Source organism: Diadema antillarum, unplaced genomic scaffold (assembly GCF_040938485.1).
Source record: "Diadema antillarum isolate AM-2024a unplaced genomic scaffold, OU_Dant_1.0 scf00000143, whole genome shotgun sequence".
In the NCBI taxonomy this organism is placed as follows: Eukaryota; Metazoa; Echinodermata; class Echinoidea; order Diadematoida; family Diadematidae; genus Diadema; species Diadema antillarum.
The window spans coordinates 580249-595814 of NW_027271032.1; the positions used below are offsets into that span (position 1 = coordinate 580249).

The following is a 15566-nucleotide window of genomic DNA, read 5'->3' on the forward strand; positions in this document are numbered from 1 at the left end:
CTGTCGAATCGCTTTCTCCATTCATTAGTTAATGGAAAATACATTTTGACAGTCTGCCTATGCCATCACCAGCTGAGAACAGCAATAAATGTATTTTCCATCACTCTCTTCCTTACATTCATATAGAGGGAAAAGTGATGTATATCTCTCTATCGTGCAATTCTGTTTCAAGCAATCCAAGGTCACTGAGTGAAATTATTTTTCGATTTTTTTAGAGGGGGGGGGGGCGTTCTTTATGCCATTATGATCATTAAGCTCAACAGTATAAAATGAGAATTTTCAGTGAAGACGTTAATAGTGTTTCGAGTGACATAGGGCCTACAAGTGCTACAATTTGTGTAATTACTACTAGATACAAATTTAACGGCAGCAGACAGGCAAGGAGCATACATATCGCATGATCATGGAACTATACTGATTGAATATATACCGTGGCATTATTATTTGATTATTCAATATTTCTCGCACAATTTTCGCGATGAAAACAATTATGTATGCGGGACCGAAATACTGGAATGACCTCCCCCCTGAACTCAAAGGTTGTTTATCAGTATCATCCTTCAAATGCAAATTAAGACAGTATTTATTGAATAATTACGCTACATCAGCTCATTGAAATTCTGTTTTGTGCTGTCCAGGACTATCCCGTTATACTGTACTCCAGGGTTGTTGTCATGTAAAACCAGACTTTAAGAGCCCAGCTGTTTGCGCCCTTAAATTCTATCACTGTGTTTATGTATATTTTCCTTCTTTAAAGATAGCTGGGACGAGGAAACAGCTGGTATTTCACATTCTCACTGCACTGCAACTGGTTGTTCGATGTCTTTTTTAATGGATTTGCAGGTGCATGTGTTCCCTTCTTAATACACGCAATGTACACATTTCTAATACTGTCTGAATGATATCATTGTTATTATAACTATATTAAGTCATATTGTATTGCCAGAACGACAATGGTTCATCCGCCTATATACAGCATGTGGCTTTTCCGATCCCTAACCTGCACTAGAGAAGAATTTGTTATATAACTGTATATTTGTACTTTTTTATTTTTTTGTTTTCTCTTATGTTCCGGTCATTGTTGTACCCGTGCTCCCCTTCTCAATCTTAAACTCGCTTTTAACCGGGACCTACGCTCAACAAGCTCGCTTTTTAAGTAGGTTCCTTCATATTTCTTTAGCATTCATTCACAGATTCCAAACTGAACAGATCGACCACTATTATGTTTACATATTTGCAATATTCTATGTATGTCATGTATTTCATTTAATTTTGATATATTTGATGTAATTTTTCATCGATAAATATGAAAATAAATTGAAATTGAAAAATATTTCTGACAATACTTTTAAGCTTTTTATTCTTACGACTTTTAATTCACGAAACTGCAAACTCACATACGAACATTTTTGAATAATATACAGATATCCGTATCTATCTTTCGAATTTACATATAACTGCACACACACACACTCACACACACACACACACACACATATATATATATATATATATATATAGTTATATATATACATATTTAAATATATATATGTACATATATATATATATGCACGTATATTTCCATTATGCATGTGTGTGTGTGAATGTTAGGGCGCATCTGAGTACACGCATGCATGCTAAATTACATCTTGACACAAAAGAAATGATATATTACGCATATGAATAGATAATGTATATGACGCAACAATATGTCTGACAGTCTTCGAAGATCTGTAGGCCTATAGATGAACATCATAGATAAACACAGATTTCAATGTCAGTTTGAAGAGGCATCAAAGTGGACGTCATTTTGAGCACCTGTTCTCGAATCTGTTTGCTTCCCAGGGCTGAGTAAATATTGGAGGCACGGCGGATTACGGACCTAATTAATTTCGTAAGTTGTACGGCCTGCATCATGCCAAGCAAATTGAATTGAATGCCTCATGCATATTAATCATGTTAATAAGCAAACAGCCCGACGTTGTCTATACAACAAAGGCATTATCCTTGAGGACTGTCGTTCAAGCGAGCGGCCACTGTCCATGTAGTCCATGAATAGATGGAAATTCATTATTGCTTACTTCACTATGAATTTTTCTGAGCTTCGTTTTTACGCTTACAAATTTTGTAGTTTTGGATATGTGAATACGGAAATGATATTTTTTAAACACGTGTAATTCAGCTATAGCTTCTTTTACCATATTATTACAGTTTAATGTTTATGTTTTTTTAATACAATCATTATCTGTCTTTCACAGAAAATACACAGTGAGGTAAAATAACATAATTTTTATCATATCAAATATAAGCAAAGGTAATTGAAGTATACAATTGAAGTTTACAAGGGTAAGATGTTGGTATAATCTTTGACTTGAAATTACGTATATGCCTGACGGAAATGTTATAGCGCGTTTCATTTCTTTTCCCCTCTAATCACATGGCAACTGATGACCACGGAACTGAGTCTTTTGTTCTATCGTATGTGCTAGTATACTGCAAGTTGAATGTGTTAGAAATTTCAGTGTTTGGATGACTGTGTTCGAGACTTAAGAGCAATTCAACATTTAGTACTTAGCATCTGAGCATCTGCAAATATGTGTTCGGTTTACCAGCAGAATACAATACAGTGATATGTCAGTATAACAATAAGAATCACCAAAGATCCTACTGGGAAATTAACATCTGAGGCAAGTTTATAACTGGGTTGCAATGTCAGCTTTGAGGCCATGATCACAAGCACTAAAAGTGATTGACGAGAGCTTCGTGATATCAAAGGCGTTGAGCCTTCTTCCGTTAATTACACTTTTACACGTCGAGTTTCCGACAATACCAATTTATACGAGTATCATCAATCTTCGGTCTAAAGTAAACTGGGTCATAACAAACGTTGTTTGTGAAACAATTAATTATATAATATATGGCATTTTGTTATGCATTGCTGAAAGTTCCGACGGACTAAAGTCACTGCACCACGCCGCGTATAGTTAGGGAATAATTGAAATTTGATGACCTGGCTGACTCGCCCAGCAGTAAAAAGGGCTGTTCGAGAGACGAATGTGTGTCATTATTTTTCTGTTTCTCTTTCGGCGTACAGAATACACTTATGTCATGAATACATGCATGTTCGCGTGTTTGTGTATTAAAAAGGGGAAGGGGTAGGCGTGTGACTTCCTTTATCTTTGTGTGTGTGGGTGCGTGTGTGTGTGTGTCTGTGTGTGTGTATGAATGTGTGTCTATCTGTGGTGTATGCAAATTTCGTAGTAGAGTGCTTATAATTATCTACGATCTCGACGTGCGACCATGAGGACCGCTTCGAACGCCCCAAGCGATTCTTTACACAAGGTTAATTGCTGTTACAATGCTAGTGCATTTGTTATTCGCTTCCATTCAGACGAATCGCTATACCATCACTTCGTATTCAAATCAAGTAACTTGCGACTGTTAGATAACTCCGTGGATTGAAATGGAGTACCCTTACACAACTTGACGCCGTAAAACAAGGAGGGTTGTCGCTGGAGGTGGAATCCCCCTGAATAGGACTTGACTATCGCAGTGGAGGGTAAAACAAAACACGACGTGACACTTGTACCTAAATGCTGCTGCTCAATGTCATGAAGCACGGCCGCTTGTTGAGATGTGTGCATGCTCTTGACGACAACAAAAAAAAAAAAATGTCGAGAAAACCATCTTGTGTATGAGATATTTTGGTATTTCCTTTTCATTTCATTTCATTTCATTTCATTCATTTATTTCAGCACGGCACATAATACTTCAGTCCGGAGACTGTTCTTCCGCAGGTCCATTCGTTGGAATCATCCATTCCTCGTTTATGTCATCTCGACTGTCTGCATTGTTTTGTTTTGTTTTTAATTCACTGTTTGTTTGTGGTCGGATTTTTGTGTTTGTGTGTGCGTGGTGGCCGGTATGACTTAAAAGCAATAATATGATGCACCGTTGATATCAAGGCAAAACAGAAAGCAGGAAATTATAATACAAATATGATATATTAGTATTGAAGAGAGTTATAAGCACGATGTTTTTCGATACCATTGCCATTACCGTTTACGTAATAACAGATCTTTACAATTATTAGTACTAAATGGATGATTGCACGGTCAAAGACAATCATCTTTGTTCTTACGCCAGAATAATATCAAGAAAAAGGCTATATAAAAGGATCATAATTAAGTGAGAAATTCTTCGCAATGACCCCCACAAGACTAATAATGAAATCTAGGCCCGAAAACCCAGGACGAATTAAGACGTGAAGTTTTGTTCAGCGTCCCCACCCCTAACCATGACGGTGTACTTTATACTTAAGTCGAGAGTGGCCGTGCCCTCGAGGTTCATAAAACAGTACTTACCCTCTCTCAGTCCAGACAATTTTGCCGCTACGGATTGGAGCCCCACAGCACAAACTCGCCTCGCTGACTCATTAACAGCAGTCACGACCCGGCAAACACCCCATTGCACCCATGTCAACATCTCTTATTCTTTAATTTCATGTGAATATATATGCATATAAATATATACTTATATATATATATATGATATATATATTATATATATATATCATATATATATATATAAATATATATTACATAATAATCTCTCTCTCTCTCTCTCTCTTTGCCTAAGTGACTCTCAGTGTAATGTAGATACTGTTTATACTATACATAATGCACACACATTGTGCCGTAGGTATCATCACAGGTATGCATTATCTATACTTTCTTATAATACATAATTATGGTACAAAGGGACCTATATATATATAAGATATATGTATATATAATATGTATGTATATATATATATATATATATATATATAACTCCCCTTTCCCTTAATTGAATGAACACGTTTTGAGCAGATTTTTTTCGGCAGGGTTGTTTTGAAGTTGTGTTTACTCAGCCGAAAAACAAACAAACAAACAAACAAAACAAGACAAAACATGAAAAGTGTCAGGATAGGTGTAAAGACGTCAAAGACGGATGACAACCCCCCCCCCCAAAAAAAAAAAAAAGTAGTGAAGCATGCACCAGTAGCAGAATGCTTCATAACCCGCAAAAATAACTAATGAAAAGTGACTGTTGGTTTGTATTTTCCTTGAATGTGTGCTAACTTATGTATGACAGAGCAAATCATTCTCATCTTCACACAGAAGTTGGTCAAGAAGAGTAAAAATACTCTTTCCAAATCATTTTCTCAACAAAGTCTCGTTACACACTTGTCATTTTGTTAAGTTTGTTTGCTTGTGCATATGCTTTTGTAATGATGCAAGGATGCAATGGTACAAGGGACTTTATTGTCTGTTAACATGAGCATAATGAACGAACATATGAATATTTATTCATATCTATTCATCTTATTATGTTCATACTGACTACAATTTTTCTCTCACAACCTAAAAAGTAAATAATCGAACTTCACATACTCACTTTATCTCATTATTCAAATATCGGGGTCGTCTGATGTGCCAGGCACGTCAGAAAATTTCGAATCACAGACTAATATCTTTGACACATTGTCATACGTGAATTTCAAATTGGTAAATAATGTGTTTATCTCATTCATTGATTTTTTGGAATATAGGAATGTGCAATGGGAATTGAAACTTCACTACCAAAATGAAGATTTCGTGAATTGTCAGTAGTCGACGTATTTTTCAAATTGCAATCACGAAGCACAAACTGCAGTTGCAGATTTACTTTTGCGCCGAATATTACGGTTGAATAAGTCGAGACAGTGGACGAAATGCCCACTAGCAGTAAACCGCTGTGTGAAATAATCCGTTCACTCTTTGAGAGTGGGGAAAAAGCCTACCACCACACTACGGTCCAATTGCAGTGCTTGCAACCAGAAAGCGTACATTATACGGCGATCCAAGCTTCAGGCATCAACCCCACTCGAGGCTCACTGAATAATTCGTGTCATCAACGTTAGATGTGAAGCGAGTACCGAGTTTATGCTACGCCAGTGGACAGATTCACTAATGCATTTATCGCAGGCTTGCTGGCAGGGTCAAGACGCCATTAATCCACGCCGCGTAGAATCTTATCATTATTATGTTTATTCGCACATAAGAAGGTGGGTTTCTGTTTTGGGGGGATTAATAAACAGTACGTTAATAAATCGAGGACTTACCGTTTGTGTCATAGTTTTCCCAGATCTGTGCAAACTGGTCAGCCGACAGCTTTTCTGAACCTATTCCTTTGAATTTGGCAAGGAAATTGTCATGAACACTCTGCCTTCGTGCGGCTGCTCCTTTATCCATGTTAGTATGCAACGAGTTTTGTCTCTACTGGCGCAATGCTCGAACCCGATCGGGTTGTTTGTGGATATCGAGAAATGTAAATATCCTAGGCTAGCGGTGAACAGGTGTTCTACTCACAGATACCTCTCCAGCCTGAGACGGAACGGGATAGGACGCTTGAAAGGGCGGCTGTGCGCTTTTATGCTCTTCTTGAATACAACATCGTGAATGGCGCGAGCTACCAGGCACGCAAAGCGCGTGTGCGTGTGTGTCGTACGTACGTTGCGTGCGAATACGAAGGAACGAACAGGAAAGTCAACGATCCCGCGCACTGCAGCTTCCAATTATTGTAAGAGGCGCGTGCTGGGAGAAACGGTTTTTTTCCCCCTATATCCTTTGTAATGGGTGCAATTTTTCTCTGTCGTTGGGTGTGCGGACAGACCCGGGATTGATAATGCATTTCCGTGAGCGATCAATTTTAGATGTAACGACATTGGTGTAAACAGAAATCTTGTGCAGCCACTGCATATCCCAACAATGAGAGTTTATCCACTTACACTAGTGGTTGTTTTTTTTTTCTAAATCAGGTTTCAAGATTCCCCTTCACCCTCTAAAGCTGAAAATCAAAGACTACTGTATAGTGCAGTCCCCTATCAACGAAAAAAAAAGAAAAAAAAAAAGACCAAGACCTACTTGATGAGAATTGGAAAGAAAAAACACTGAACACCTTTGTGAAAGAGTCAATATTTTGTGCGAGGCAGGTCATTTATTCAGACGTATTTTACTATGAATTAACGAAAATGTACCAAAAAAGTAAATGTCTAGAGAGTTATTTTCATTCCTACTTGTTTTTCTTTATCCACTATCATACGGTGACAATAATAGGCCCTATGCATATCACTGGGTCCCTGAAGGTAAAATCATACTCACGGCATGTGTCTGCGCCATGTTAATTACAACATGCCTCTGCAAATTTATTGTGATTTCATTGCTAATTTAACATTCAGAAAACTTCGAATCAATGAACTAATCCAACACAATTTTGATGAAGAGAAATCAAAACTCTACAAGGTTTCAAAATGAGCAACCGATGAAAAACCATCAGCAAAATCTAGTCAAGCCAAACTAAACTGTAAGAGAAACACCGGCAGAAGGATATACATAAAGGATAAATGACATGGAAATGAAATACATCAGCCCTAAAACAAAACAGTAAGCTCAGGTATTCATAAATGCCTACAGCAAAGACGACATATTCGATCGTTTTCACGAAAAGGTGAGGAGGGGGGGGGGGGGGAGGAAGAAGAAAAAAGGTGTAGCATTTACAGTTTTATAAATACGGCAGTAATGTAAAAGACAGCCAGCTATAGTGAGCACGCGCGCCAGGTGATCAATAATGTGCAGATAATAGCGCGGTTCTGTCACATGTCGTATGCATAATCAACGATTGGAAAGCAGCTCCATAATTACACCACGGGCTTTTACTGCAACCAGGCTATTTTGCAATACATTGTAGGGTTGGGGGTACCACGTATCGACACCCTAAGGATCTGTAGCTTGTTTATTCTAAAAATATAATACAAATCCGCCTAATTCTTACCTCAAATATGCCATAAATACTGCAGTTTTGAATGTCGTGACCGTCTCGTTGATTATGAATCTCCGTTTTAAAATAGCGCAATTTTAGTGCGTGCGTTCCGTTTTCTTCGCGCAGCTAAAAAGGGAACCTTGCGATCGACACCCCCTCTCCTCCATAGGTATACACGTGAATTTCACAGCATAGGTATACACGTGAATTTCACAGGCCATAGGTAATACACGTGAATTTCACAGCCATGCGTCGTTACTGATCGGATGTGTAATTTTTAGCTTGGTTTGTTTGAGTTTGATTTTCGTTTCTTCGTTTTTATTGTTTTTATAGCTAATGACACTTAATCCCGCGCGTACTTTTTTGTTCTATACGCAAACAGCCATGATACGCAGGGTGTCGATGGGAAGGTGCCCTGTCGATAGGTGGTGCCCCAACCAACATGGATGATCTGTCGCTCTCTTCACCATTATCATCATACGTCTCGGGGTGACGGCGGGAAATCCTGAGCTGAGTCGACAGGGGGATTAATTTCTCCTCTTTTCCTCAATACTGCGGATGCTGATTATAGTCTGTCCTGCAATCAATCAAAATGTAACATGAAATGTATTCCATGATACATACAATATAACATGAAACGTATTTAGTGATGTAGGCTATACAGATGTACCATGAAATATGATTCATGATGTATATCCGGAAAGCCATTGTCTTTTTTTTCTTTTTGTCGAGAGTCATAAGACCTTTTCCCAGTCTACATTAGTTTAAAAACTTTTCCTTTCGTTTTTCTTTCCTATAATCTTTTTCGCATCACTATCTCTTCTTATCAAACGCCTGAGCACCATAAGAAAACGAGGGAATTAAACAAAGCAAAATGACGTGTCTTAATATCCTCACAGTGGCGTATCTAGGGAAAACGGCGCCCGGGGCAAGCGCGGAAATCTACGCCCCTAATTTCTGAAAAAGTGTTCAACCCCAACCCCATCCCGGTAGGGACTTTATGCTTATGCTTTTTCAAGCACTGAAAAGGGGTCTTTTTTGAGTGATTTAAATGTAATAAATTGTGATCAATTTTGGCGAGCGAGCGCAGCGAGCGAGCCGAAATTTTTTTGTATTTCAGCTTACAAAACATGGAATTCTTGTCATTTTTTGCTTACTAAATCTTACAATTCTAATCAAGATATAATGACGGCCTTATAAACAACGATTTATACCAACAAGCTAAAATACTCCAACTTAGTACGCGCGAGTGAGCCGAAATTTGTATATTTCCGCGTCATCATCACGTTTTGCTCTTATCTTTTGTTTGTGTGTGACAAATTTTGGCGAGCGAGCGCAGCGAGCGAGCCGAAAATTGTTGTATTCCAGCTTACAAAACATGCAATTCTTGTCATTTTTTGCTTATTAAATCTTACAATTCTAATCAAGATATAGTGACGGCCTAATAGATAACCTAACGATTTATACTAACAAACTGAGGACTTGAAAAAATACTCTAAATTACTACGCGCGAGTGAGCCGAAATTTGTATATTTCCGCGTCATCATCACGTTTTGTTCTTATCTTCTCTTTTTTTTTTTTTTTGATAAACTTCGGCGAGCGAGCCGAAAATTTTTGTATTTCAGCTTACAAAACATGGAATTCTTGTAATTTTTTGTTTATTTTAACCTTACAATTCTAATCAAGATATAGTGACGGCCTTATAGATAACGATTTACACGAACAAACTGAGGATTGAAAAAAATACTCCATCTTAGTACGCGCAGGTGAGCCGAAATTTGTATATTTCCGCGTCATCATCACATTTTGTTCTTATCTTTCTTTCTTTTTTTTGATAAAATTTTGGCGAGCGAGCGCAGCGAGCGAGCCGAAATTTGTATATTTCCGCGTCATCATCACATTTTGTTCTTATCTTTCTTTTTTTTTTTTGGATAAAATTTTGGCGAGCGAGCGCAGCGAGCGAGCCGAAAATTTTGTATTTCAGCTTACAAAACATGGAATTCTTGTCATTTTTTTTGCTTATTAAATCTTACAATTCTAATCATGATATAGTGACGGCCTTATCGAAAACGATATATACCAACAAACAGAGGACTTGAAAAAATACTCTAAATTACTACGCGCGAGTGAGCCGAAATTTGTATATTTCCGCGTCATCATCACGTTTTGTTCTTATCTTCTTCTTTTTCTTTTTCTTTTTTTGATAAATTTTGCCGAGCGAGCGCAGCGAGCACGCCGAAAATTTTTGTAATTCAGCTTACAAAACATGGAATTCTTGTTATTCTTTGTTTATTAAATCTTACAATTCTAATCAAGATATAGTGACGGCCTTATAGATAACGATTTATACGAACAAACTGAGGAGAGAGTGAACGAGCGAGTGAGCCGAAATTTGTATATTTCCGCGTCATCATTACGTTTTGTTCTTATCTTGTTTGAATTTTTTGCGCCCCCCTTGATGTTCGAAACCGTTGGCGCCCTCCTTTGATCCAATCGGCGATCGCTTCAGAACGAAAGAAACTGCAGCCGCTGCTCCGTGTAACATTTTGCCTGCTAAATATAAAATGACATGTGTGAACACAATATGCATTGTCATTTTGTCCGCATCATCATGTTTTGTTTTTATCTTGTTTGATTTGATTTTCTGCCCCCCCCCCCCCCCCGACCGGGCGAGGGTGTTTTTTTCTTCTTCTTCTTCTTCTTCTTCTTCTTCTTCTTCTTCCTTTTCTTCCCCTTTTTTTATCTTTTTTTTTCTCCTTCTTCGTTTTTTTTTTTTCGTTTTTGGCGCCCCCAAGGAGTGACGCCCGGGGCACCTGCCCCCCCCCCCCCCTTGCCCCCCCCCCCCCTAGATACGCCACTGTATCCTCAATCATATATATAACTTGTTCTTAAAACCTAATAACTGGGTGTAGTTGTACTGCAAATTTTGCTTAACGACAGTAACCCACGCCAAGTCTAACCAACAGAATACAACAGAAATACTCGGTAATGCGTTAAAAAAAGAACAACAAAACACCAGAAGGAGACAAATCAAAAACAATGCACGCCAAAACCAAGAGAAACCAAGCAAAGCAATGCAAGCCAAACGTCATTCACCTGACATGTAAAAACAACTTTAGGTCGCTCAGCTGCAGACATTACCTCACAATTCTTCTCTCTTTCTTTCTTTTTTTCTTTTTTTTTTAAGACAAACGCCCTCTTCGTAACCTCCGTATAAACACTGAGCTCCATCGACAAGGGCAACCATCTTACCTGCTACTGAGCATCATTATGCTTTTGTCTACCCTTTCCTCTCTTGCTCTCCATTCTGCCCAAGGTGGTGTGTATGCTATCTAGTCTTAGTAGTGGAATCTCTTTGCTTCTGCCACAAATTTCATGTCAATCACTGACTAATGGTTTAGTACGCTGTAACATCCAACATGAAGAGCGTAATAAAAAATAATCAAACAGAACCGCATAGTTCATACAGCATTAAACATACGTGTATATCATGTGCATATGAATTGGATGTTCACCTCAGGTATGAAATGTGTTCATTCACACTAGTCTACAGACAATGTCTATTAGAGTATTAAAGTAAGCTTTATTCAAACCCTCGTGACATTTTCAATTCATGGTCATTGTTGCGAGCTACCATAATCCTATTTTGATCACAGTCTACACCACTGGCTGAAAACTCTAGTTCAGTACAGAACCCGAAGAAAATCCTCACGAATTTTGCACCCTTTTTCACATCCTTCTGCTTCTCAAATGATTACTTGACGCCTTGAGAATTATGGCTTCAAATAAACGGATCAGCTCTTCCCCTAAGATATGCAAAGATAGAGTGTGGGCACTGTGGCATATTACAGTGGATAAGCCTCTTGATTTTCAATGGGATGTCTAGAGTTTGAATCCCATCAAATGCCTTCGTCCTTGGGATAAGACGTTTTTACCAACTATGCCCCACTCGAACCAAGTGTATTACTTGGGAATGTCATGTTAAAAAATAATGGCAGGGCCCTCTGGTAGAACAATGGTACAGCTGTAACACTGACAAGGCTGCACTTGATAAAGAAGACCATATAATTGAAGAGTTTTATCTAAAAACGAGCTAACTATTCTTGTTGAGATATTTTGAATAAATCTGCTAAAAAAACAAAGACAATAATAAGAAAATACAGGATATTTTCAATCATAACTTCTAGAATATTCCTTGTTATGTCACAAGTGAGATATTACTGGAAAGGTTTAATTTTGCTCCATTTGATGATGGACTTACTCTGAAATGTTTAAAATTGGCACTCAGCTCATTTTGCAGTACAACTCTTCAATTATTACGTGTACCATTATAATATGCTAGATAATATATGATTATCTGCAGAACGACAGAACTCTTGGCATGTTTTCAACTCACACACACCACACTTGTTGTATCATCAATTTCTCATTCAAATAACATCGAGCTTCACAACTTTATTCAATTTTCTTGAAATAATGGTTTAATCATCCAATTGATGCCTTTATCCACATGACTATGAAATATACATAGAGTACCGCTAATAAACAAATGTGTGCACTTAAATTACATCCTGCAAGAAAATAATTCACATACGGTTAGAGCTGCACAAAGAGTAGATACCATCGCATATCATATTTACAACTAAACTAGTCCATAACTCCTGCATCAAAACAACATATAAATTCTAGCATATTCATATGCTAAAGTCAATATTAAAACCTGCGGAAAAAGAAAAGCATACTAATGACTAACTTCTTTCTGTGACTCTGAAATGAAACAGAGATGTGAAATCACCCATTGGGCACTTTTGATAGGACAATGTATGATCACCCTCTGTGAAATGTGTTCCGTCTCAAACACGCTTTTTTTTCCCCTTGTGCGTGTATTTTTTGTTTTTGTTTTTGCCAATTTACTAAAAAAAGGAAAAAATATGCCTTACCCCTCAGCAGGGGTATATGACTTTATACAAGTATTATGTACATGACCTCCATTAACTTTTACACAACATAGTAGTTGGTACAGACAAAAGAAGAATAAAGTCAGAAGCTTGAAAGGAGAATAGACCACAGTCTCAAATAATAATGTGTTCAAATATATTAAAAGCATTTTCTTGACAATTGCACTTTACTTGTATAAATCATTGATGAATTAGAATCCCCCTTCCCCCTCCCCCAAAAATAAATAAACTCGGTTTTTCTTCTCAAGTAGCAAAGCTCCACACCTATAAACATTTCATTTGCCGAAAGGGTTTGTTCCTAACATTTGACCTCACATGTATCGACCTCTTTGGATAATAATTATTTTCAAACAATGGGATCTGAATATATTTCACCTTCATGTAAAGCTATGTATTCAATTTTACAATATTTAGACTAAATGTTGATTATTACAGACAGTTCAGAGTCTTGCCAAGTACATGTACCAGTTTGTTGCAAGAACAACTGTACACAACATACATAGTTTGCAAGTGTAATATGCCGCAAGTGTTTAAATTTGCAATCGAGAAGCACATTGAGGGAATGTGAGTGTTATCTGTTTTCTGGATAAAAGTTGTGATTTCCATCTTGCAGACAATATACAATACAGCATGTATACACTTGTATTTATGTTGCAGGAGGTAATATTTTCACGAGTTGCTAATCTTGTGAATATATTAGAGCTGACAAGCAAAATTCATGAAAAATTATGCGCATTCAGTAGTTGTCAAACATTACAAGCTCTATGTCCATGAAGCAACCTCATACATGGCACCAACAAGTGTACAACTCTATCCCCCTATTTTTTAATTGGTGATTAGTTGACAATCCATTGTATGTGTGGTTTCCCAAACAGAGACTATAGATATTTGCATATATGTATCACTAACAAAGTTGGGGATGTGAATATGACACAAGAAGAGTCACATACATGAAGGGAGTTTGACCCTGGACTTCAGGTGAACAGAATGTAACAGCACTCCTCACAATGAAATAAAAAAACCATAAAAGAAACAGATATTTTTTCATCATAATTCGCACAAAATGCATTAGTCTTTATGTAATACATATCAAGGTCCTGTTCTTCGACAACAATTCCTGTTAATGCCAAGAAGTTGCATCACGCTTTGCACAACAGCTGATGAGGTCAACCACACAACTGATAAATTCTCACATGGGTTATTGTTCTTGTTTTAAACTGACCATACATGAACAACAAATGTCAAGTTAATAAAAGAACACTCACATGTTTGGATAAAATGAGAGCTCATCAATCAAGCTGGTACTCATTTTTAAGAAAAAAAAATTATAATCAAATATTTGGCTTTAAAACATTATATAGTGTACTAGAATCCATCAGTAAATACTCAGTTCCCAATTGTAGCATCATTCAATTAAGACTCAAAACACATCTCTTCATTTAACTGTCCACTACTGTTTAAGCATATCATGAGTTCTTTTAGCGCAGAATGTATGTACACAGGTTCCATTCTTTATAAATTTATATATCATAATTGTCATTAATAATATTGTGTGACACAATACCAACTACCTACACAAAACAAATTTCACAGTGTTTACCAAGTACCCAACATCTGTTACATGAGACATTAATGTGCGTTCACTGTGTTTTCTTCACACTTCTTTGCCACATGCACAAAATCTTTTGATGCCTGGAACACATCAGTTGATAACTAACACACCAGTTTGAAAGTACATTGTACATTACAAGCATTAGAGGTCCAATATTTTGATGAGATGCACAAAGGTGTGTGTCTAGAGTTTATGATTCCATAGGAGCCAAAGAAGAAATATCTAGGCACTTGGTTGAAGGAGGTGGTACATGCACAAACATTCACTTTTGATACATGTGGATCAATACGCATACATTCTTCTAGATGACTCTTCTACAGAAGAAAAAGGTCTCTAAATGTTACAGGCTTTGTACATATTTCTGTCCTTCTTATCCCAATGACGCAGCCAAGGAAAGAGGACATAATGCTAATACCTTTGGCCTCAACTAAAGCTTCACACATGAGCTCTCTTCAAGTCAACTTTAAACTCCTTGGGTACACCTAACAAAACAGAACTGCTTTTTGATATGTGGCAAATACTTTCTGTCCTCATACTAAGTACATAACAACGGATTTCAGAAGGTACATAGTATACATATAAGATCTGACACCAGCTGAAACTCATCAGTCTGTTCAGCAACAAATTGTTTTATTTGGGCTTTTTTTTTTTCAAGGTACTAATTTGTTTCCCAATCTCAGGAACATTCAGATACCCTGCTGTGTATGATGAGTTTATTGACACTACCTGTAATCTACACTGAAATCAAATGGGAGGAGTTGAATAATTCTAGCTGATATACATCGCTCAAAGGGGTCTGGGGGAAAAATAGAGCAACGATTTGATAATTTCCAAAACTCAAATCCACATACACTTCAGTAGGGTCCTGAATGGGATAGGCTACTAAAAGCATGGCTGTCAGTCCAGTAAGCAAGACTCATGTGTGTGGGCGTTGTAATTCAATGTTTAAGGTACGTCCCAAAGTCACAATGGGCACTGCCATTCAGTACATGCAATGCGCATTGAAAATGAGAAAAGATATCAAAATATATAAATAAATTGACAAAGACAGAAGACAGTATTATGTAATGCCATCACATCATTCCTCATTGCTAACATACCCACGCTAGGTAAAAAGAGAATGTAAAAATAGGTATTTTGTTTCTTTCTACTAT

The 15566-nt window shown here is 37.3% G+C and overlaps 1 protein-coding gene across 2 annotated transcripts in view; it reads right to left on the minus strand.

The window, feature by feature from the left end:
• LOC139721450 (secretagogin-like) overlaps window positions 1-6413 on the minus strand; it is a 108607-nt gene extending 102194 nt beyond the window's left edge. For both annotated transcript variants that reach the window (XM_071632765.1, XM_071632764.1), the window contains exon 1: window positions 6146-6413. In XM_071632765.1, coding sequence (XP_071488866.1) covers window positions 6146-6275 — 130 coding nt within the window. In that variant the 5' untranslated portion in view covers window positions 6276-6413. The remainder of the gene's footprint in view (window positions 1-6145) is intronic.
• Between the last annotated feature and the right edge of the window lie 9153 nt (window positions 6414-15566).